Source organism: Taudactylus pleione, unplaced genomic scaffold (genome assembly GCF_031769625.1).
Source record: "Taudactylus pleione unplaced genomic scaffold, aTauple2 ptg000149l, whole genome shotgun sequence".
Lineage (NCBI taxonomy): Eukaryota > Metazoa > Chordata > Amphibia > Anura > Myobatrachidae > Taudactylus > Taudactylus pleione.
In genome coordinates, this window is record NW_028284551.1 from 1,597,560 (window position 1) to 1,622,360 (window position 24,801).

General features: G+C 47.0%; 1 protein-coding gene across 3 annotated transcripts in view; it reads right to left on the reverse strand.

Annotated features, from left to right (window-relative positions):
- Positions 1–2,118: 2,118 nt before the first annotated feature.
- GSPT1 (G1 to S phase transition 1) overlaps positions 2,119–24,801 on the reverse strand; it is an 84,338-nt gene continuing 61,655 nt past the window's right edge. For all 3 annotated transcript variants that reach the window (XM_088474225.1, XM_088474224.1, XM_088474226.1), the window contains exons 11-15: positions 18,877–18,957; positions 11,335–11,508; positions 11,015–11,104; positions 4,467–4,635; positions 2,119–2,647 (exon numbers count right to left, since the gene is read on the reverse strand). In XM_088474225.1, the coding sequence (XP_088330351.1) occupies positions 2,595–2,647; positions 4,467–4,635; positions 11,015–11,104; positions 11,335–11,508; positions 18,877–18,957 (567 nt within the window). In that variant the 3' untranslated portion in view covers positions 2,119–2,594. The remainder of the gene's footprint in view (positions 2,648–4,466; positions 4,636–11,014; positions 11,105–11,334; positions 11,509–18,876; positions 18,958–24,801) is intronic.

Sequence of the window (24,801 nt, forward strand, 5' to 3'; positions counted from 1 at the left end):
CTCGTTTCCATTTGTATGCAACGCAGCTAGTGGGGCCAGCGAATGACATGAGTACAACTCTGCATATGGGCAAATATACACATTTTCACCCATACACACACAATTTGGGAGAAACGTGCCAGATTTATTTCTCCACATTATGCTGCATTGTGAGAATGTCTGTTCATGCCATTAGTAATTTCTCTTTTATACCCCTCTGTGGTTTGTAGAACTGTCTACATAAAATGCTGGGAAATCTTTAATTACATTAACTATCATATGAATATGTGTGGGTGCTTATTTACTAACAAAGGGCACATGCACAGCAATCACCCTTTTGCCTTCCAATATATAAATACCAACTTGTAGATTGCCTAGTATGAGTTACAACACATTCTTACTTATTAAAATGAGACCTGATCAGTAATGTGTGAAAAACAATGCACTAATGTTACAATTTCTAATGCCTTACAAAATCTTTATTACTTAATATCCTCCATGTTTTTCTCAGGATGGCAAATCCTGTAGTATAGTCCCCGTTTTCAATTAGCACTGCATCTGGTAATTTGGATACATCAGGAGCCCTTGTTCTGAGAGCCACAGCACATAATTATGCATGTAAAAATATGTTAACTTGTATAGGTTTGCTCATGCCATTCCTTGTGTGAACACAAGCGTTGAATTCAAAGTAGCAAAATCGGTCATAGGTAGTTTGTAAGTTTGATGAGGGAAGAAGGAAAAAACACTACTTGTGCCTATAAATTGGGGAGATTTTGAGATAAAGAAGTTGGAATATCTTCTACAAATGTACATAACTCATTATCTTAAAATTTATACAACAGGTACGCTTGAGTAAAAACTGAGCCCACATTTTCTGACATAATAAAATTTATTTCCATTTCATGCATTACGGCAGCTACAAGAGTAATCATTTAAAACTGAAGGACAATAGCTTTTCTCTGGCCATACAATTTAGCCTCATTTGTGAAATGAATGGAAAATCCACAGATACAAAGAATCAAAATTAAACAATCTTCACTGTTTTCATCTGCAACCTGACAGCCACAGACTGCAGAGGATTCTGGGAGTTCAGCATCTTACATCTGAATACATTTCACTCTGAAGTTAACCATAATCAAAAGTCAAAAACTAACTCTTACAAAGTCAAGGAAATGCCCAATGTAACAAGCATATACTGTATCCCCCCCTCGCAAAAGTGGTTCTCTTTATTTTTGGCCCCTCTTAAGACTGTTATAATTGTACAGCTACAAATAGCTACACTATTGCTCTTCATATCCTGAGGATCACTGGAACGAAAAAAAATGCTAGTATGTCATTCACAGATTACCAGAGACATTTCTAATGCTTTCAGTTCTAGACAAGCCGAACTCTTGATATGCAATGTTTACCAATGGCAGAACTACCTTCTCACATATCCAAAGGTATAATATGTGCAAACTTGTATGAGCTCAGCAGTGATAGTTCTATGCTCATCTCAAGACACTTTTGAAGCAGCAAGAAGTCAAGCCTTTATATTTCACAACACAAAGACTGTACTACAACTGAGAAATTAAATCCTTCTCAGGTAGTATTTAAAATGTAGCTCTTTGGAAAAAAGCTACCTATGTCTTGTGAATTTTAAATCAAGTTGGATTTGAATCCCTTAAAATTTGTAAATAATCTGCAGATTAATACAGACTGATGCCCAAAAACATTCCACTTTCTTTTTATACAGAACTTACATTTGAATATAGAAAATACAAGTATTTTACTATACTTCTGAAATTACACTCCAAGTCAAAAAGGTAATTTGTCATAATGATTACTACAACTAAATCGGAGTCAAGTTTGCGTAAATTTAGTTTTAATTCAAGTGGGCTAATTAGTTTACATCAAGCCTGTAACAAGGATTTTTGTTTAATACAAAGCCTGTAATTCAAGCTTGTCTTTTGAAAACTGGGTTGTATCCAGGCTATTTTTAAGTCACTGTGGTGGATATTAGGGTCCAAAAATATCCATGCCAATATACTAATAAAATACTAGGAATTTTTATTTTATTTTTTTAAGTTAACGCAGCAGTGTTACTACATTCAGGTTAAAACAAAAAACAGCATTCAAAAGCAATTCAAATACTGAAAATTGGTTTTAATTTGATATTTTATTAACATGGTAGTTTTTTCTGTAACATGTGCTTACACATTTGCACGCTCTGAATGGTCTGCTTAGAATTATGGTGTTTATGTAATGGACACGAGAACAGGGTAGTATTGCATGTATATATAAAAAAAAATTATAATAGAAAAAAAAATATATCTTAGGTTTTCATTATTGTAGGCAATTTTGTCCACATCACTTACGAAGCTATTGCCAAATCTCTCCATCGATGCAGACTTTGGAAGGGATGAAAATAAAATGTTGAGTAAGGGAATTCAACAGTGGCATAGCAGAGCTCTCAATATGAGAAAGCTGACAATGTGGACTTGTTCTTTTCTGCTGTGTAATTTTGTCATAGGGAAGAGTGTTTTGTCAATGGGCAGAAAGTAAGAAGGCGATGTGAAGTAGGCTTCTGTAGAGTCAATTTTCCTCACAGTATTGTGCAGGGTCAAGAGGAAAGCTTAATCCTTTTCGGGAACCAGTTTCAAGACCTTTCCAATTGCAATGGTCTTACCTAAAACAAAAAAATGGTTACTAGCAATAATATTTGTAAGCAAAGACCGTTCTTAACACTAAACTTGTGTCTGGATTACTAATAATCCCTACGCTGAACGCAAACGCACCCACCATCAGAGACCGCATGTGTGAGTTTTCATCAGTCATCTATTTTCCAAAACGCTGGTGTACATTGGGTCCAGTTAGAACTCACTAGGGCTCGCATGTCAGCTAATGCCTTCAATGTGACAATTTGTTTTAATGCTATAACATTAGTATTAGGGATGTGCAGGCTCGGATAGGTTTGAGTTTGTACGCAGAGTTCGGATTTTTCCCTCCAAAAAACGGGACTCAAAGAGGCAAAAAGTCATCTTGCATGGACAAACATCATCATTCCTGAACATTTGTCCAGGAATGATTATTGTCCATGCAAGATGACATTTACAGCATTACCCGGTGCTACAGAAAAAAATAGTTTTACATACATGGGGGAAAGGCACATCGGACCCCATTCTCCCCCCTACAGCCTCGCATCCACATGGGGGAATACGTTCTGGAAAGAGGGGAGACTGATGTGCCCCCTAAGTAGTTGCCTGGTGACCACCAATCCATAAACAGTACACAAAATAAATTTTCAAAATGTTCCCATCTTGTAATAGTGCATATAACAGTAAGCAGTGATGGGCTACCATATTCTTCATACACATAGAAAGCATTTCAATAGGGACAGCAACAATAAAAAAAAAAAAAAAAGTGCAATTCCCCCCCCCCCCCCCCCCCCCAAAACCGACACCTATAGAATCCTGCTTTTTACAATTTGAAAAGGTGTATTATTGGTGAAACTAACCATTTCTTTGTTGCGTTTAGAGCAGTGGTTCTCATACTCGGTCCTCAGGACCCCACACAGTTCACGTTTTCCAGGTCACCCAGCAGGTGCACAGGTGTAGTCATTATTCACTGACATTTTAAAAGATCCACAGGTGGAGCTAATTAATTCACTTGCATTGCTGTGAGGAGACCTGGAAAACATGCACTGTTTGGGTCCTGAGAACAGAGTTTGAGAACCTGTGGTTTAGGGGACTACAAAAAAAAATAAAAAAATAAGTTTGCTTCCCTTTCTAGATGTGTCAATAAAAAACACTTTTGGCCATTTGGGCTAATTTTTCTTAATTTGTGTGTTAAGAGTAAGAAAGAAGACTAATGGCATTTTCTGAAAATACTAATGGGGGGTATCCAATTAGCCCCAAACATAGTTCGGGCGCTAATGGATCCCCCGGGACTATCCAATAGCCCTGAAGTCCGCCTAACGCCAGCACTTATTGGGTACTGAAAAAAGCCCCAATATGTCCCAAAAAATAATCCACAATAAGTGACTTTTTTTTCACCCCTGAAATGGCAAACACACATAGGTTCGTGAGCTTATCGCGGACCTGTGTTTTCGAGAGAAATATCCTATTATTTCTGATGAAATAATAGGATTGGGTGTGAAGAAAAAAAAAAAAAAAATCGGTGAAAAACGGGGATTTTTCGCCGATCATGCCTAATTGGATACCACTTTAAGTCTTTGAAAAGAAGGGGAGGGGCGGGAAAAAAAAAAAAAAAAAGGTATTTGTGCGAGTACCGCGTCAAAAATATTCAATAATATTGATGTTGGAATGTGATGAGCGCTAATGTCAGAAAATGGCCTCAGCACAAGGGTGAGAAATTCCTCAGTAGTGACATAATGAAACCATTGACATAGCTCTAAAGGAAAAATACCTGTTACTAACGGTAATCATGCACCTGCTTTGGATATTGTAGATGTTTATGATCATGAATTATAGCACTGCGGTTCTCACCTTCGTCTCGCAAGGTAAATCGACCCATCTGAGGGAAATCTTTGAATGTTTCAAGGCAGATAGTTCCCGCTGTCCTTAAGCGGGCGATGCATACTTGATCTTGTTTTACAAAGCGGGGCCGTATCTTACTTTTTTCCCCTGATTTTTTGTCTACCAAACAGATTAAGGCCTAACAAAAGAGAAAACAAACATTGTTAGTCCATTGATAAAGGAATTTTAGTAGATTATTTTGCTGGACATCGAGCTAAACTGCAGCTAAAACAGGATTTTTGGTCAACTTACCGTTGAGTCTTTTTCTCTTAAGCAGGCTGGGAACACTGGACCATGGGGATTGTAGGTTGCATCTGGAGCTGGCACTTAATGAAATGTAGCTTTAAATCCTAAACTCCTCCCCCCTGCAATACCACAATTCCAGTACTACTTTAAAAGAGTCCGGAGAGGAGTAGCAGAAACCCTGTGAAACTGTTTAGAACCAAACAAACTAGTAGGGAAAAGATCGGTCAAGAACCAAACACCAGCAGAGCCAGATTATCCCAGTCCCGGGAATTCACTGAAGGAGGAAGAACCGAAAGGACAATATCCTGTGTAAGCACAAGATCGAAGCAAGTGTTGGCGGGAACAAACCCTGTACGGAGCAACTGCACTGTCATCATCGAAGACAACAAAAAGGGTGGCTTGCCAACCCCAAACACTGAATTATGCCAAGGGAAGGCAATAGCCCTAGGGAAAACCAGCTTACTAACCGAAGATCCATTGAATGCCACGACGCCAATGGAGCTTGGATGAGAGCCGATAAGACTAGATTAAGATTCCACGGCTCAACCTGTGGATGAAACGGTGGCTAAATACGCAGCTCACCTTGTAAAAACGGTTTGGACCCTTGGAAGAGCCAAATGCTGCTGGAAAGAAAAGGGCCAAAGCCTGTATGTCCCAAAACGAAGTCGGTAACCGGCCTCCAAACCCTCCAGAAAGAAGGCCAAGAGACGTGAGGCGCAAACACGTAACTGGGACACCAGAGGTAGAGTTTCCAAACCCGGAGGTAAGCACGAGCTGGACACAGTGTGCTCGCAGCCTAGTACAGACAACGAGAGAAAAACCTGCAGCTTTCTCATTCACAGAAGTCCCGTTGCAAAAAACAAGGAAAGTGTTCTTGTAGAAACGGGCCAAGTCGCAGCAGGTCTGGATGAAATGGGAGATGCCACCCTGGACCTACCGACCTTGGGAGAACGTACACATACCATGACTAGTGTAGCCAGCCAGGAGCCAGCAGGATTACCCTCACTCGGGAAGCCTCAATGTCCCTGGGGACCTGAGGGAATACGTGGACGGCAGAAACAGATGCTTTGGAGGAAACATTCCCTGGAATAATCAAGGCAGCGACTCGTGGAAGCCAGCTAATATCCAGATCACATACCCAACTGTAGAGCCTCGCAAACATGACAGAGGTCTTCCTATCAATCGAAAAGGCAGGAAAACCACTGGTGAAAGAGCCCTGGGAGAAAAGTGAAGTCCACTGTCCAATCTCCCCTTACCGGTAATGACCACTGCTGAGAGAGACAGAACAAAGGACTCCACCCTGATAAGGCCTTAGCATTGTCGCCGCGTTCTTGTGGATGCCGAAGGATGTACATATGCCATCGCCAGGTCGTTTGTCCGACTGACTGCGACCGGGAAGCCAGTGAGGATGGACAGAGCCCCAATAGAGCTAGCATGACGACTTGTAAGCTCGAGTCCATCGAACAGCCGAGCAGTCTTGGACGGTGACCCAAGGCCCCAGTGGCAAAACGCAAATTCACAGCACCTCAGGAGGCTCGCGGCCATGGTCAGAATGAACCAAAAACGGAAGGACCAAGGATGGGACCCGGAGGAGGAGGAGGAGAACGGAACCCACCATCTATGGAGAGTGACGGGTGCTGTCGGGCAGGACAGGAACTGAGACGAGAGGGATGCCAAGCAACCCTTTCAAGCTTGGAGAAGTATCCACTGGGACTCCAGTGAGTAGAACCTGGACCACTGAGCGGTCCCAAAGTGGAGACCAACAACCAAATATTCCACAAGGTCGACAGACGAGGCACCGACCGAGCCTTGGACCAAGGTCAGTAGGGTCCATTCCCTGTCCGCTGCAAGAACACAGCTGGATAGGTGTCAGAAGCCACCCCCAGAACGCGGGTGTGCAAACAATGAAACCAGGGAGACACTGCCAAGTTGGAATACAGCACTGATCTGAACGTATGTGAAACAAGCGACCTAGGAAGGGCTGCAACTGTGAAGCCGAGGTATCCATCACAAACAAAACCTCTGAAGAGGGTCAAATTGTGATTCATTCTGTGCGCACCATGCGTGGCAGCACCAGCCGTATTGTATTGCAAACACACGGAGCCGGGGCTCCACTGGACAGTAGGGCCCGGAATAGACAGGGGGATGAGTTGACTACACACTGAAATATAATGACCTGCCCAGAACTAAACCCTAAGAGACACGTTTCCAACGTCTAGCGAGGATTTGTTGTCCTGCGCAGTGGATCCCTGATCTGATAGAGTTCATGCCAACTGAACTACCCACCCCCTAGTGCTCAAGGCATAAGGGGACAAGAGCGGTCGGAATGAGCTGTTCGCCATTCGAACCAGGAAGGCGATAGAAGCCCAGTTTCCGTACCTGTGACGGTACGGAGCAGAAAAATGGAGTGGAATGATACCACACCACAAGGTCACCGCTTATGCCGCTTCCCAGGGAAGAGCGATGTGAAAAAATATTAAAACAAACAATGCCTTGGTGGCGGACCTCTGAGGTCCCAGATGAAAACCTTGCGAAAGATGCCGAGCACCCAGCTGTCTGAAGACATCACTCAACGGTCACTGAACCGGAGCAACCGCCCTACCAGTTGCAAGCGAACTGGTTAGAGAAAGACACTTCGTTAGGCCCCAGGCTTCCACAGAGTTGTGTCCCTCAAAACGGAGAGTGTTACGAAACACAGCCCCCCTGGAAAACAAACCCCTGCCGGTGAAGACTCTGTTGTGTCAGACTGACCTTCCAAGGACTTACCACCTCGAAGGAGGAGTGAAAACTTGGATGCTCGGCCACCGGCAGAAAGGTGCTTTTCCAACTGGTGGGAATTATCCAGTTGTGGCCAAAGAGAACGTCCTTACCAAACAGAAGATAGTGTAAGGAACACACTTGGTAATTAATGCGTATGTGAAGCATGGAGCCAAATGGCCTTCAAGCCAAACCAGCAGTACCTGGAAGCCACCTGTGCCCAGTCTTGCCTGGCCTCCCACACAGAGCCAGCCACTAATGTCCCACCAATTCAACAGGGAATTCCAGGGCGAATCACTGTGAAGCCCCTAGACAGATTCGTCAGCAAAAGTGACCATAGCTCATGAAACAAAACAGACCGGAGAAAACCCTCAAATGGTCCAGCTAACAAATTCTTACTGAACGCTGAGCCCTGCACAGGAAGGGCGTGTGGCGATCCAAACGGCTGACGCCGCAACTACCGTTGGAGTTGCTTCCGCCTGGACATCCAATACGCTGGAAACTAATGTGCGAGGAACTGGCCCTCTGAATCCGGCGTCTCCTAAGTCTCCCTGAGGAGCCAAGAGAGATTCACCAAAGGGAAAGTAGTAACTTTCCGTCACCCATACTTGTACATACCCAGAGCCACTGCTGGGGAATCCATATGTAAACCTCCTAGAGAGTAGTGCCCAGCAGCGGTGAACCGAAAAGGTCAGGAGGTCCTCATTCTTTGGGGCAGTGCAAAACCGTGAAAAGTTGTGTGCATGCGAAACATCTTATGCCTGGAAGGAGAAAGACGCCTCCGAGACCACCCTCTACCTGCGCCTCATACAGCAGAGGATTCCTGAAAAGGCGTAGCAGGAACCTGGTGTAAATCATGCCGCCGCACGCTGCAAAGCACAGAGCTAGAGCAGGACATACCTTGGCTGGGAACTTAACCCTTTAGCGGGAAAGAAACCTGCGCCAGAGACAAAGGAGTAATCAAGCCAGAACTTACTCTCCCTGTGAAGCGTCACTGGCTTCACCAGGGTGTAGACCGACCCGCTGAGAGCCCCAGCCCCTGCAGGTCCGACCCTGGTGGATGCAGCACCCCAGAAGCCTATGTGTCACAGGGTCCTATACACACACACACACACACACAGCTCTCCCACCCCCGAGCGCAACTGTCCGACACCACCATGCATGGGAGTAAATATCCATAATACAGCAAAGTCCCTGCATACAAACTCCACACAGTGAGGGCTGTAGCGGGATGGTACCCCTAATCACAGTGCGGCGAGGCCATAATGCTAACCATTACACTGCCAGTGTTGTCAAGAGTCATGCCCAGGGTCTGGACAGGTTTGGAGTAGGCTGTCAGTCCTCTTCGATGCATCAAAGCTGCTACCACAGGGACAGCCGCAAATACTGAGCCCTGTGCGGGGGTGATCTCTGTGTCACAGAGGTGTACTGCTCTGTGCGGACCCGCCCGCAGCTGTGTTGGCACCGAGCACATCCCATGTAACTAGCCACACATCATACACAGACAGTACCATGTGTAATAATTCCTATGTGTACCTCAGCAGAGCAATTGGAGGCAGAACCATTGTTCCCTTGCAAATAATGACACCAGCAACACCGCACAGGTGATAAAACCCCAAAAATTTGTTTTAAATATATACATACATACAGCCTTCCCAGAGGAAAGGACTGCACCAACCGATTATCCCAGCCTGCCTGGTCCATAAACACTCAGGAGTACAGCAGACATCCACCTTATAGCAGCAGACACTACTGGAATTACTGCTGCTTGTATGTGCAGGGGAGGCCGGCAGCTACAGGCTCCGCCCCCGATCCACTCCCTGTCTGCAACAAGTGCTACTCGCCTGCCTGGGGAAAGCACTTGGTATGCTCTGCCTGAGCAGCCTGTGAGGCGCGCGCTCTTGCACCAGAGCCACCCTCTTCAAAATCCACCCTATAAAAAAAAGTGAGTGCACCCCATCCCTTGGTCCAGAGTGATCGCAAATACGCGCTATAGCGCGTATTTTACCCAAAAATGGGCACCGGGGACTTACTTTTTCAGAAGGAACAAGGTAAATGTTTAATAAGTGGGTGGCCAGCAGACGAGGGTGTCTTTAGGTTCGGTGTAGCTAATACTACAAATCAGGGTGGGAGTGGGGGGTGCTGCAGAGGCTAACACTCCAATTAATCAATGTGACAGGCGCACAGGGGGGTTCGTCCCACAGGACTGTCATTTAGTGTTCAGTCAGCACATTACCTCCTTCCTATACCCAGCACTTGCCTGTACCTAAACCCATCCTTGCCCCCCAGTACTTCCCAAGCTATCCACCCTTATCCCCCCAGCACTGCCTGCCCCTAACCCTCCCTGCAAACTACCCTTATCCCCGTCCTATCCCCAGCACTGCGTGCCCCTAAACCCTTCCTTGCCAGTACTGCCCCAGCTGCTACCTACCCTTATTCTCGTCCTATCCCCAGCACTGTGCCACTCTCATCCACTGGTACTGCCCCAGCTATCTACACTTATCCCCATCCAATACCCAGCTCTGCGTGCCCCTACCTCCTTGCCCCCCAGTACTGATCTACTGCTTACACTTAACACCCTTCCTACTCCAACTGCCACATGCCCTTACCCCCCCCTTCTACCATCTCCCTGCACCAAATGCTCCCTGCCTCAACCCCCAGCTCTACCCCAACTGCTGCCTGCCCTTACACACCTCTACCCCATCTGTTACCTGCCTCCAGACCTGTCCAAACTGCTGTCTGCACTTACCCCCTTCCCTATCCCCAGCGCTACCTGCCCTTACCCCCAGCTCTATCCCAACTGTTTCCTGCACTTAACCTCCTCTACCACAAGTGCTACCTTCCCCCATCACTGTTCCAACTGCTGCCTGCCCTCACTCCCTCCCTAACCCCAGCACTGCACCTGTTGGCAATGTAATATCCGTAATGACTTCCCATAGTGTATGTGTAGGGCATGTGGGGTTGTCTGATGCTATGGAGCTCAAAAGCATAATAATATGTGAAAGGACCCAGAAACTAGGGTAGGACCCCAATTCTTTAGCTGAGCACGATCACTGGTCCAGATGGACTCTCCGGGAGACCGAAGTGCTCTGTGGGGGGTGTATCGGGGGGTGTCCTGCGGGTGCGCACCCCCCGCGCCGCTGCATATCAACGAGCTGTTGCACAGTTCCTGCAGCCACCTGCACTCACGCTATGCGCGGCTACAAGCGACGCACCGCTCCTTAACTAGAAATAAAAAGAAAAGTGTTACAAATAAAATAATAAACATAGCTACCTAAAAGGGCTGCGTAACAGCCCATCCAAATGTGCCCTACTCCTCAGGCACTTAAAGACTGGAATTGCAGGGGGGAGGAATTTAGGATTTAAAGCTACATTTCATTGAGTGCCAGCTCCAGCCCCAACCTACAATCCCATGGTCCAGTGTTCCCCAGCCTTGCTGCAAGAGAAATAAGAAAGTACACATGTAATAGTTTAAAAAAAAATATGCGAAAAAAATAATAAACTAAATAACTTACTGTTATCTCAACTTCTTCAATACATGTATGAATATGCAGCACTGCATTGTAACCAGGACAAATAATTGACTTGTGCTCGATAATCACAATCTGAAAAAAGAATATAGACAGTTTACCAAATAAAAGCATAAAAATGTATTGGGGTACCATAGCAACAACATTTGAGCTAACTTCCTAAACTGTATTATAAAAAAAACACTAAATCCCTTTTGTTGCTAAAAGGGAGTTACCATTGACCTAGTCTTCGTAAAGGTCCTCAGAACAGTTTTATATGGCCTCTAAAGGACTTAGAATTGACAAACAGAAGATATCAATTTTACCTGGGCATCAAATGTGCGTCCAGAATGACAGAGGTTGTTCGGGTCGCAGAGTATAAATCCAGGAAGAATTTCCTCCTCTTCTATTCCTTTCAGCCGGAGCTTCAGATTTTCACCAGACGCTACAAGCTCTGTCTCTACTTCATCAGAAAGTAGTCCAAGAACTTCAACAGTGTGCTTTAAGGAAATATTGTGAGTAATGTTAGTACACAAGCCTGTATATTGCAAGCAAAACAAAAACCATACTGGTATTAAACAACAAGAGATATGGTAAGAACTTACCTTTGTTATCTCTGTTTCTACGAAGTCCATAGGGTCCACAGGGTTGACCTTGGGGTATAGGTTGGGAACCAAATCCAGGCACCACGCAGTTAAAGCTTTTAGCTCCCAGGTTGCACTTGGGTCCACTCTCCCTATAACCCCACCCCCCAGCCAGAGGCACCTCAGTTTGTAAGTAGCCAAAGGCCGGAGGAGGAGAGAAAGAGAGAGAGAGAAAACTGGAACACTCTAGAACGATACTCACAGAAAAGGAGACGGGAAACCGGTGACCAGTAACACAGCCCATATGAAGCCAGGTGCGTCAGGGTGGGCGCCCTGTGGACCCTATGGACTTCGTAGAAACAGAGATAACAAAGGTAAGTTCTTACCATATCTCTTGTTTTCTACTTCAGGGTCCATAGGGGGTCCACAGGGTTGACCTTGGGGATGTCCCAAAGCAGTTCAACCAAGGGTGGGGACGCTCCTGTGCTGAGAGGAGAATCCGTCGCCAAAAAGGAAGCATCCTGAGAGGCAAAGGAAACCAATGCCTAGAACCTTAAAAAGGTATGGACAGAAGACCACGTGAACACCTAGTAAGGCAAAACAGCCGAGGCGCCACAACGAGCCGGCCACAAGGGTTACATGGCCCGAGAAAAAACAAACCTCAACGACATAAATGCCTACCCATGGGTAGGCCCCTGAGGAAGACATACGAGGCCATCCAGCCAACGTTTCATTATAGGCCGGCCATCGTTTCCTGTGAAAACCAGAAACCGCAGACCACCAATAAGGAGTCCGATTACCATAAGGAACTTGAACGGATCATATAAAGCCAAAGAGGCCGGACCACAGTCAATGAGGCCACACCAGCCGAGAAGACTGGGGACTGAATGGCCGTACCATAAGTTCCAGAATATGGAACCTAAAAACCACTCTAAGAAGAAATACAGGGCGAGAGCAACTCACACCCTGACATGATGCCCTCCAGAAGAGGGAGCCACATGAGAACGCTCCCAATTCAGACACTCTCCTGGTTGATTTAAACACCCTGAGAGAGAGAGAGCTTAAACAATAGACCATGTAATGGCTATCACAACCAGCGGTTCCATTGACTGTCCCCGGAGGGAACAAAGAACCACTACTAACTCCCCAGGTAGCCCTAGGGAGGACAAGTGGAGGCATAATCCAGAAAACACTCCAAAGGATGAACTGGATACCAGAGCGGAGCAATTCCATATCTTAACCATACCGACAGTGTAGAGATCCGCACTGTCAGGAAGGCCAGGCCAAGGGTGAAACCCAAGCCAGCCGGAAGGAATGCCAGAATATCTGAAAATCCTGGACACCGGAGGATCGTATCGACAGGTACGATACCATAAGAATTATGTATGCCACAGTCCGTGGCAGATCCCAGCAAAGTCTGGCCTATCTACTCTAAACATCTCAATGAAGACAGAGCCAGGGAAGCCCTAGGACCACAGTAGGGGCGCAGTCAAAGACAAACGATCCAGGTCCAGGGAAAAACAAGGACCGAGACAACAGGTCCAGATAGTGAAGCAGTAGGAATGGAGTATCGATGAGGAGACTCCGAAAATCTTAGTACCAGTGATGTCTGGGACGAACTGGAGCCCCCAGAAGGAAAGCCCCTCCGTCTCGAATTAAACTTCCGAAGACCTCGAGGAAGAAGGGAGACCGGAGGACACAGGTACACAAAGTGGAAGGACCACTTCACTGACAAAGAGTCACTGAAGGTAGCTTCAGTACTCCTGGAGCTGGACTAACACCGGTAATGTGTGATCAAGTCAGAAGGCCATGAGGATCAATCCCCTCAGGGAGGCCCCCTCTGCTCACCAGAAGTTGAAACCTCTCTTGGAGAAGAGACTAGTCCCCGGGATGCACGTCGCGACGGCTGAGGAAGCCCGCTTCCCAATGGAGAGCTCCGGGAATAAACACTGCAGAGTTGGCCAGGAGAAGACCCTTGGACTATGTCAGAATGGATGACATACCTGACATTGCCACCCAACTACCAGTGTTGCCTAGATGGAAGTCACTGTTGTGACACTGTCGGACTGAACCTATTCAGGTTTACCGTGACATATGGGTTAGGCCAGAGTGAAGGTCCAAGACAGCCTAAAGTATCAACAAGTTAAGTGGCAGGGCAGAAACGACAGACGTCCAACTGCCCCGAAACGAATGCGGACCAGACACTGTCTGTAGCAAAGAACACCCTGGACGAGATGGCCATAGCCACCCGGACAGAGACCAACTCGTCTCCGGAGAAAGTATCATCGTTCGAACAGCGATCCGATGGGAAAAACTCGATCCATCTGGAGGGGAGTCAATTATGGCAAGGCCTGGAATGGAACTGAGCACATTCCACCCTACCAAAAGGTAGACACTCTGGTAGACCGCGCATCACAAAGAGTAATGACATATGTCGAATGCGTAGATATCCGCACACTCCAAGTTGAAGAGTGGAGATCTTGTCTTATGCCAGAAAAATTCTCAGAGTCTGAGAATCCAGCAGTGCTCCCAAATGAAGAAAACCCTGTGAGGGATGTAGGGAGGACTTTTTCTCCGTTGACTAATTATCTGTGCCGAGAAGAAGCCACGGTTATCCTGACCTGGCGGTAAAGTACCTTGGTGATCCTGCTAAAAGCAGGAGACCGTCCAGAGAAAGGAGCATTCGGATACCCTGAACAGGTGAACTGTCAGAAAATCCATAAGGCTGGTAAACCCCGATGGACTTGAGGACAGTCCCAAAAGGCAGAGCCCGAAACTTACAAGTGTTGCTGTGGCACAGCAAACCTGAACCCATGCTGATGAGAGGGCTCTGTACGTACCCGTAGGTACGTATCCTGAATACTCAGATATACCCTAAAATCCCCAGGTTCCAAACGTCGGATGATGGAGCATGGACGATTCCACCTGAGTCCAGGCACCGTTGGAATCTGATTCAGGGATTTGAGACAGAGTATAGGCAAATGAGGACCAGTCGGTCACCGCCCCAGAAAGAAAGTAGAACCACCAGTCCCTCACTGAGATAGTGAGGTTGGCCGAAATAGCTCTGCTTACCACAAAGACTGTATAGTTTTCTGGGATTGTAAGGCCCTGATCAGGTCTGAAGAAGGGCCCGTTTAACAATGCCTGTGAGGAGGCTGCCTGAGCAATGAGAGGCCGTTGAGAATCAGTACCTCACTCTGGAAATTCCCCAGATGTAGACCTGTCCCGTCAGGCTGAGGGTATATCCTCAGGTGTAGAAACAGGGTCGTCCGGAAGTCCAGGACTGCTCGGTACTGGATATGGTGGCCCCCATGGAGGCCGACAGCCTAGGAAAAGACAGGCCTTTAGGCTGACCCTGAGGACAAAAAGACTTAACAGTTAGTCCGAATGTAGTGGGAGTAGCTAAAGACGGTATCTCCCCATTAGTGATACTGCCAATGATGCAACGATCTTGTCAGGACCAAACAAGATCTTCCCCATGGAAGGAGTGTGCACCTCTGCTTTCCCATAACGCAGCCATAGGGTACTGCGGCGGATACAGACGCCGCCGAAACCCTGAAAGTTAGAAGACCGGCATCCCATGAGGTAATCCCACATATGACCACTGCATATTTTATGTGAGCGGCAAAAGATATTTGAACCTCAGACGTGTTGGAGGGGAAAAACATCACAAAAGCATCACCATGCGATGGCCATGGTAGGACGGGCAACAGGCCCTGAAAACGAGTACATTGATTTCAGGCAAAGTTACCACCTACGGATCCGTAAAATCCGTCCAGGCCGGGATGGGAGGCGTATTAATGCCTGTAACCCGATGATTAACATACAAATCCATCCCAGAAGGGGATTTCCATTACTTGTGAGGACCCTCAGGGAATGGGAAACAGGAGGCCTTTGTGACTCCTCGTATCTGGCGACAGCCAGACTCCCGCTATGAGATCCACCCGCTGGGCAGAAAACGGGAGATGTATGATACAAGTGCAGGATCGACATTCTCTATATCCAGAATGAACCTGGCTACCAGCCCCAAAGCAGGGATAATAATACTTGAAATCGGCTCCCCCCATTTGAGAGGGAAAGAGCCGAATATACCATCCAGTTCACGGCAGAGCCACTGGTCAGTAACCACAGGGCGTATATCACGCCAATTAGTATTTCGTATAAAACGACATCCACCAGGGTGGCCGTTGTGGTAATCCCTGCAAGGGGAATGACAGACCGATGTGGTATCGGAGGTAATTCATGTACTGTGAAAAACCCCAGCGGGGAGCGACAGTCTGTTGCACAGGGGTAAATTGCAAGAAATTGCGAGATACCCCGAGTTCAAAAGGGCAGTATGGTGAAGTAACTCCAAGCGAGTGACGACAATGGGGCCCGCCCGGCGATCCTCAAAGGAGAGGATCCTGAGAAATAAACCGCCCTTTAAGGGGGTCGTGCAAGGGGCCCCGCACCAGATGGTGCCGCATACATAAACCTTTCTGAGTTAAAATCCTCCGCACTAATTTCTGCAGGCTATGACTTGCAGGATAGCAATAATGGGTGCAGTATCGTGTGCAATCTCCTGGTCAGATATATCTGACTATCTTGACGGAAATATTAAGCAGCGCCATACCGGTCCTGACTGACGCTAAGATTAGCTGCAGGGACCCATTATCAGCGTATGCAACTCACAGTTCCACCTAAAATATGGCAACGTGCAGCACGCAACAAACCTCACAGATATTAACAAATATATATGTGAGGTCTCAGAACCACCCCAGGTACACCTGTATTAGGGCAGATAAAGAAAAGGGATAGATATACACTGACAGGTGAGAGAAAAAGCAGACAGTCAGCACTAGCATAAGTCACATACAATGCAGAAAAATATATACACATACATTTGCATGACATATAATATACTGCACAATGTCGCTACATTCAACTGCCCAGATTCAGTGTCTGGGAAGGCTATAGCGCTGTGTACACTCACCCAAAATGGCCAGGTACGCAGGGGGACTGGGCTCACTGACATCCTAAGAGTTCTGCAGCACCACAGAGAGAAAATGGCCACTGGAGACCTCAGAAGAAGCGTGGCCCGCGGAGGAAGCAGCTCAGCGACGCCAGACTGTATTATTGAAAGGCGCGCTGAGCTGAGGGGAGGAGCCGCTAGACAGGGAAGGCTTCCTCCCCTGGCTAGCAATTAACCCCCCGGGATGCCGGCTCCCGCTGCCGCTATAATCCCTGGTGGGCTGTGGACACGCGGGGTATGCCTCCATGGAGGGGGAGCCCGCCGCCACCGCTAGCGCCTCCGGTCTGTCCCCAGAGACCGGAGGCATAAGGCTGCATATTCACACGTGGATCACCGCAAACGGTGACCACGCGACTCACCTGTCCCCGTCGATCCGGCAGCAGCCCAGGGATTCCTCCAGAGCCCGGCTAGTACAGACTCTGGGGTCCCGCTGCGATCCCCAGATCTGTACTGGCGTCGCAGCGCCGGCGGGGTGTAGGAGCGGCAGCTCAGACGTCCATTGGACAGTCTGATGCTGCCGCTCTGAAGAGTAGTAAAAAATAATAAAATAAAACTCTTAAGCTTAGGGGCTGCTAAGCAGCCCCCCTGCAGTAACGGTGACCCAACTCCGGCCGGGCACCAACTTAAACTGAGGTGCCTCTGGCTGGGGGGTGGGGTTATAGGGAGAGTGGACCCAAGTGCATCCTGGGAGCTAAAAGCTTTAACTGCGTGGTGCCGGGATTTGGTTCCCAACCTATACCCCAAGGTCAACCCTGTGGACCCCCTGTGGACCCCCTATGGACCCTGAAGTAGAAATTTTGCATCATCTTTAAGCTCCGATTAACAAAAAAATTAGGGTGCTACCAGTGCTAAATTGGTGGATCGAAAAGAATGTTCAGTTCCCCACCTCAGTTTCCCTAGACATTGCTAAATATAATGGTGACTAGATGGTCATGACTTGAATCTATCTTGAATCTATAAGCTTGAAAGAGAACAGGTACCCTTATTTTAGCTGCAGATTTTACCAGAGTTCTTAGCCTATTGTATTTTAAGCACAATAAAGTTCTTTATTACAGTTATACATTTTTAAAATATGCATTAGCTTCCACAGCAGACAGACCTAGCAGATGGACGTGACTTTCTCTAAACTGCAAATGTAAGTGACACTTGCATGATATCACACCTCTAAGCAGTGTGTTAAGAAAATGTAAAACAAATGATTAAGACCAAATATTCCTGTTAAGCGACTGTAAGAGGGTCTGTGTTCTGAAACTGTGCAAATTATTTTTTATAGCTGCTGACATAGAATTGCATGCTCTTATAGAACATGTGCTTGATTCGAATGAGAAACACTAAAGCACAGACTAACTGCTATTTAATTAGTGGGTTACAAACCTGTGTGGACTGGCAGCAGATCAGAAGTGGGCTGCTCCCCCATAAACTATTATACAACTAAAGGCCCCCATACATCAGCAATCGATTGCAGATTTTTATGCACAATGTATGGGCTTCACAGATCGCAACCAAAAAGTGATTGGAATTGTTAAATCAGACTGTCCAACATGTTGGATTTCACAGATGGATTGGGGCTGTAGATTGCTAGTGTATGGAGATGATCAGCAGATTTGCAGACAGCTACTAGTGAAATGATGGAACTTTCAAGATTGGCAGATCTGTGTTTGCTGAAAATGATCTGCAAATCACTGAAAAAGATCTGTAATGTATGGGCGCAGCTTGCTAGATTGGGAAATCCTAAAATCGGGCAATACATCTTCAAATTGTTCAATTGTGGTTTTCAGATTGCTGATGTATTGGGGCCTTATCCTAAGCAGAACCTACTCTGTACTACACATGCTCCTAACATGTACTTCTAATTTGCAGAAATTACTAGGTATTAAATAGGCATAATTTATATTATAGCTTACTTTAATAAAGCATGTCTGGTCAGTCTAAGAAGCTACTTAAATTGATATATTCCCTAAAACATCAGTACCATCACCTTTGTTGATATGAAAGTAAATAATTTAGAGCACAAAACAGGTGTCTCAAATTTTGAATGTCACGCTCAGCTTGAAGCATTACCAGAGTCTCTGAACTAAGAAATTTAGTTTTGAAATGACTATTGTCGGACACCATGTTTCAGATCAGTAAAGCTACATTCGTGAAGGCAGTTTTCCGCCAACAAACTAAAGCTTTTGAGAAATTAAACAAACAGATTAAATGGGAGCGGCAAACCTATTGTCCCCAAAAAGATTCCCAGCTCTCTCTTGGAACAAGACAATAGCCCAACTCACCTTGTTTGGCATCATGACAAGCTGCTGTCCTTTGCATATTGAACCAGATTCTAGCTTTCCTAGAACCACGGTTCCCATATCCTACAATAGAGTAATAAAATAAATTGGTTAAAAGCAGAATTGGATGTACAGCAGGACATACAGAAGGTAAGCGACAAGAAAGGACCTTTTGTTTTTACCATGAAGTCCCTTTGTCAAAGTCTGTAGGGTAGACAGATTGTGGATTATGTTCCTTCCCTGGGAACTGGGAAAGCAAGGAAACATCACCCCTATAACATCCACTTTTTCCCATCTGTTTACACTAGGCCCACAAGGAGATAAAATACCCATCAAAACAGTACAGAAATAGATTCCTGTGTGAGTTGTGCATGTCCTTCTACACCCATGGTAAGGGAATCAACCAAAGTGCCAAGCATCTTTCCACAATAGGTGGATACATGAAGTGGGAGCACCAAAAGCAACCTGCCATGAGAAAAGCCTAAGGGCGCACAACCTCCTGGAAGACTTAAGGGGAATGAGACAAAGATGGCACCACCAATCAGTATGAAAACCAGATAACACATTCGGTTGGAAGAATAGGCAAATAGGGGACACAAAAAAAAAAAAAAAAAAAGTGGATTCTGCACACACAGCATGGACTGTGATTAGGTCAGCAAGGTCTCTTTGATTAAGCATCATAGCTGGTTTTAAAATAGTGTATTTTAACGGGGTTAGGATTTGGCGAAAGAAGGGGATTTGAGATTAAACCTGGTTGAGGTGCAAAGCACAAAGTGACTATTTGTACAACTTCTGACCTTGACTCAATGGACACTGATTGGTATGAGACTCCTGTGGACACCACATACCCTGAGATGCAGATATGAAGGCTGGCATTAATAATGACTATATACAACACAGGAAATGAAAAAAATATCCTGGATGTATAATGAGATAAACAGTATTACCACCACTGTAAGAAAGCCACCCAGTGAGATAGTAATATAGGACTTTGTGGTGCCCGAGAGGTCCGTTTCACAAGGGCATATATGCGTTCTCAATAGAACGCATATGGACTTTTGTGGCTTCCCATGTCAAGACCACTATCCCTACCACTCTTCTCAATAATGTTCTCCAGAGCACAAAGTGGGAAAATTACTACCTGGAGAGAGGAACATTTTCCATAGGAAAGAAAAACAAGAGATATGGTAAGAACTTACCTTTGTTATCTCTGTTTCTACGAAGTCCATAGGGTCCACAGGGTTGACCTTGGGTATAGGTTGGGAACCAAATCCGGGCACCACGCAGTTAAAGCTTTTAGCTCCCAGGATGCACTTGGGTCCACTCTCCCTATAACCCCACCCCCAGCCAGAGGCACCTCAGTTTGTAAGTAGCCAAAGGCCGGAGGAGGAGAAAAAAAGAGAGAAAACTGGAACACTCGATAACCATACTCACAGAAATGGGAGACGGAAAACCGGTGACCAGTCACACAGCCCATTTGAAGCCAGGTGCGTCAGGGCGGGCGCCCTGTGGACCCTATGGACTTCGTAGAAACAGAGATAACAAAGGTAAGTTCTTACCATATCTCTTGTTTTCTACTTCAGGGTCCATAGGGGGTCCACAGGGTTGACCTTGGGGATGTCCCAAAGCAGTTCAACCAAGGGAGGGGACGCTCCTGTGCTGAGAGGAGAATCCGCCGCCAAAAAGGAAGCATCCTGAGAGGCAAAGGAAAACAATGCCTAGAACCTTAAAAAGGTGTAGACAGAAGACCAGGTGGCCACCTAGCAAGGCAAACCAGCCAAGGTGCCACCGCGAGCCACCCACGAGGGTTACATGGCCCGAGAAAAAAAACAAGCAGCAACAACAGAAAGGCCTACCCATGGGTAGGCCCCTGAAGAAGACATACGAGGCCGTCCAGCCAACATATGGCCATAGGCCGGCCATCCTTTCCTGTTAAAACCAGAAATCTCAGACCACCAATAAGGAGTCCGATTTCCGTCAGGAACTTGAATGGATCACATAAATCCACAGAGGCCGGACCACAGTCAATGAGGCCACACCAGCCGAGAGGACTGGGGACTGAATGGCCGCACCATAAGTTCCAGAATAATATGGAACCTGAAAATCACTAAGAAGAAACACAGGGTGAGAGCAACTCACACCCTAACAAGATGCCCTCCAGAAGAGGGAGCCACATGAGAACGCTCCCAATTCCGACACTCACCTGGTTGATATAAACTCCCTGATAGAAAGAGAGAAAGCCAAAGCAATAGACCATGTAATGGCTATTACAACCAGCGGTTCCATTAACTTTCCCCGGAGTTAACGAAGAACCACTACTAACTCCCAAGGAGACCCTAGGGAGGACAAATGGAGGCATAATCCAGAGAACACTCCAAAGGATGAACTGGATATCAGAGCGGAGCAATTCCATAACCTAATCATACTGACAGTGTAGAGATCTGCACTGTCAGGAAGGCCAGGCCGAGGGAGAAACCCAAGCCAGCCGGAAGGAATGCCAGAAAATCTGGAAATCCTGGACACCAGAGGATCGTATTGATAGGTATAATACCATAAGAATTATGGCTGCCACAGATTGTGGTAGGTCCCAGCAAAAGCTGATCCATGTGCTCCAATCATTCCAACGATGACAACGCCATGGAAGCCGTAAGACCACTATAGGGACGTAGTCAAAGACAAACGACCCAGGTCCAAGGCAAACCCCAGGACCCTGAGACAACAGGTCTGGGTAGCGAAGCATCAGGAATGGAGTATCGATGGAGAGACTCCGAAAAACCAAGTACCCCTGACATCTGGGGCAATCAGGAGCCACCAGCAGGAAAGCATCTCTGTCTCTATTGAAACACTTCCCTCGAGGAAGAATGGAGACTGGAGAACACAGGTACGCAAATTGGAAGAACCCCTTCACCGACAAAGAGTCACTGAAGGTTGCTTCAGAATCCCCAGAGTTGGACTGTAACACCATAGTGTGATAGAGTCAGAAGGCCATGAGTGTCACCTCAGGAGGGCCCCCCCCCCCTGCTCACCAGGAGATGAAACCTCTCTTGGGGAAGAGACTAGTCCCCGGGATGCACGTCGTAACGGCTGAGGACTCCCGCTTCCCAATGGAGAGCACCCGAAATGAACACTGTCGAGATGGTCGGGAGGAGACCCTCAGACAATTCCCGAATGTATGACATACCTGACATTGCCACCCAACGAACAGTATTGCTAAAAAGGAAGCCACTGTTCTGACCCTGTCGGACTGAACTTTTTCAGGTTCACCTGGAAACAAGGGCTATGCCAGAGTGAAGCCCAAGACAGGCTAAAGTTCCAACAAGTTAATTGACAGGGTGGAATCGACAGACATCCAATTGCACTGAAATGGATGCGAACCAGACACTGTCCTTAGCAAAGAATACCCTGGACGAGATGGCCATAGTCACCCGAAAAGGGACCGACTTGCCTCCGGGGAGAGCATCATCGTTTGAACAGTGATCCGACAGAAAAAACTCGTTCCATCTGTAGATAAGCCAATTATGGAAAGGCCTGGAATGGAACTGAGCCCATTCCACCCTTCCAAAGGCAGACACTGAATAGTGGACCATGCATCCCAGAGTGTAAAGACATATGGCGACTGCGCAGACATCCATGTACTCCTAATGGAAGAGTGGAGATGCCGTCTTAAGCCAGAAGAATTCTCAGATTTTGAGAATCCAGCAGGGCTCCTAGGTGAAGAATACCCAGAGAGGGATGCAGGGAGGACTTTTTTCCCCTTGATTAAACGTCTGCACCCTGAAGAACCCACAGTCAACCAGACCCGGCTGTAAAGTACCCCGGTGATCCTGCTAAGAGCAGGAGGCCATCCAGGTACAGGAGCATTGGGATATACTGAACAGAAGAACTGTCAGAAAATCCCAAATGCTGGTAAACCCCTGTGGGGCTGAGATCAGTCCCAACAGGCAGAGCCCGAAAAATCGTAAGTGCTGTGATACAGCAAACCTCAGTCCATGCTGAGGTAAGGTCTCTGTAAGTACCCGTAGGCACGCGTCCTGTATATCCAGTGATACCATAAAGTCCCCGGGTTCCAAACATAGTATGATGGAGCATAGGGATTGCTTCCTGAACCCAGGTAGCTTTAGGAACTGGTTCGGGGAATTGAGACAGAGAATAGGCCAAAGAGGACCATTCAGCCACCGCACCAGAAAGAAAGCAGAACAACCAGTCCCTCGCTGAGAAAGTGGGGATGGCCCAATTAGCTCCGCTTACCGCAACAACTGTATAGCTTTCTGGATTTGTAAGGCCCTGTTCCGAATAAGGGCCTGCGTACCATCACATGGAAATAGGCCGCCTGAGCAAAGAGAGGGCGTACCCTCCTACCCACGTAGCCGCGGCAACTAGACACTAGTACCGGGCAAACTGAGAAATCGCCATCTCCCAGTGGTAGGCCTGTCTCGTCAGGCTGACGATATATCCGTTGGTTCAGAAGCAGGATCGGCTGGCAGTCCAGGCCTGCTCGGAACTGGATATGTCAGCCCTTGTAAAGGCCGACAGTCTATGAAAAAACAGACCTTTAGGCTGACCCAGAGGACAAAAAGACTTAATAGTCTGAGGCCCCGTAGTGAGCATAGCTGACGGCGGGAAATTTGTACTGCCACTGTCAAGGTCAGATATACCCTATAGATGGTATCTGCACCTCTGCATTCCCAGAGCGCAGCCATAGGGTATTACGGAGGATACCGTCGCAGCCGGAACTCTGAAAGTTTGGAGCTGGTATCCAATATAGGCATGTCCACCTATGACAACTGCATATATTACGTGAGCGACCAAATACACTTGAACCCCAGACGTGTTGGAGGGGAAAAACATTACAAATACATCAGCTCAGTATGCAATAGTATTACCCATCCTACCATGGCTATAGCATGGTTGGTTAACAACCCCTGAAAGCGAGTATACTGATTTCAGGCAGAGTTACCACCTACGGATCAGAAGAATCCGACCACGCAGGAATGGGATGCGTAGTAACGTCTGTAATCCGACGAGTAACACGCCCATCCACCCCAGGAGGGGCTCATGATGACCCTCAGGGAATTTGGGACAGGAGACCAAACACTGTTGTAATACCTCATATCTGGCAACAGCCAGAGTCCCGCCCTGCGATCCACCCGCTAGTCAGCAACAGGGACCCAGAATGCACGTAATACTGAGGGTGTATGATACAGGTGCAGGTCAACATTCACTCTAACCAGAATGGACCTGCTACCAGCCCGAAAGCAGGGATAATAATACTTGAGATAGGCTTCCCCCCCGTGTAAGAGGGAAAGAGCCCAAAACAGTATCCAGTTCACGGTAGAGCCAAGTGGGAAGTAACCACAGGGCGTCAACCACGCCAATTTGCGTTTCATAGAAAAACGACTTCCACCCAGGGTGGCTGTTGTGGTAATCCCTGCAAGGGGCATGACAGACTATTGTGGCACCAGGGGGAATTCATATACTCGAAAAAACCCCTGTAGGGAGCGGTAGTCTGTGTCACAGGGGAAGAGTGCAAGAAACTGCGAGATACCCTGAGATGAAAAGGGCAGTATGGTGAAGTAACCCCAAGTGAGGTACAACAATGGGGCCCGCCCGGCGATCCGCAATTAAGAGGATCCCGAGAAAACAAACAGCCCAAGGGGGTCGTGAAAGGGACCGGCACCCGATGACGCCACATACAAAACCCTTTAAGAGTTAAATCCTCCGCACTAACACCTGCAGCACATGGCTTGCAGGATAGTAAAAATGGGTGCAGTATAACGCTCTATCTCCTGGTCAGACATATCTGACCAAGCCTTGTGATCAAGCAGCGCTATACTGGTCCTGACTGAAACTAAAAATTAGCTGCAGGGACCCATTTTCAGCGTATGCAACACACAGTTCCACTCAAAATATGGCAACGTGCAGCACGCA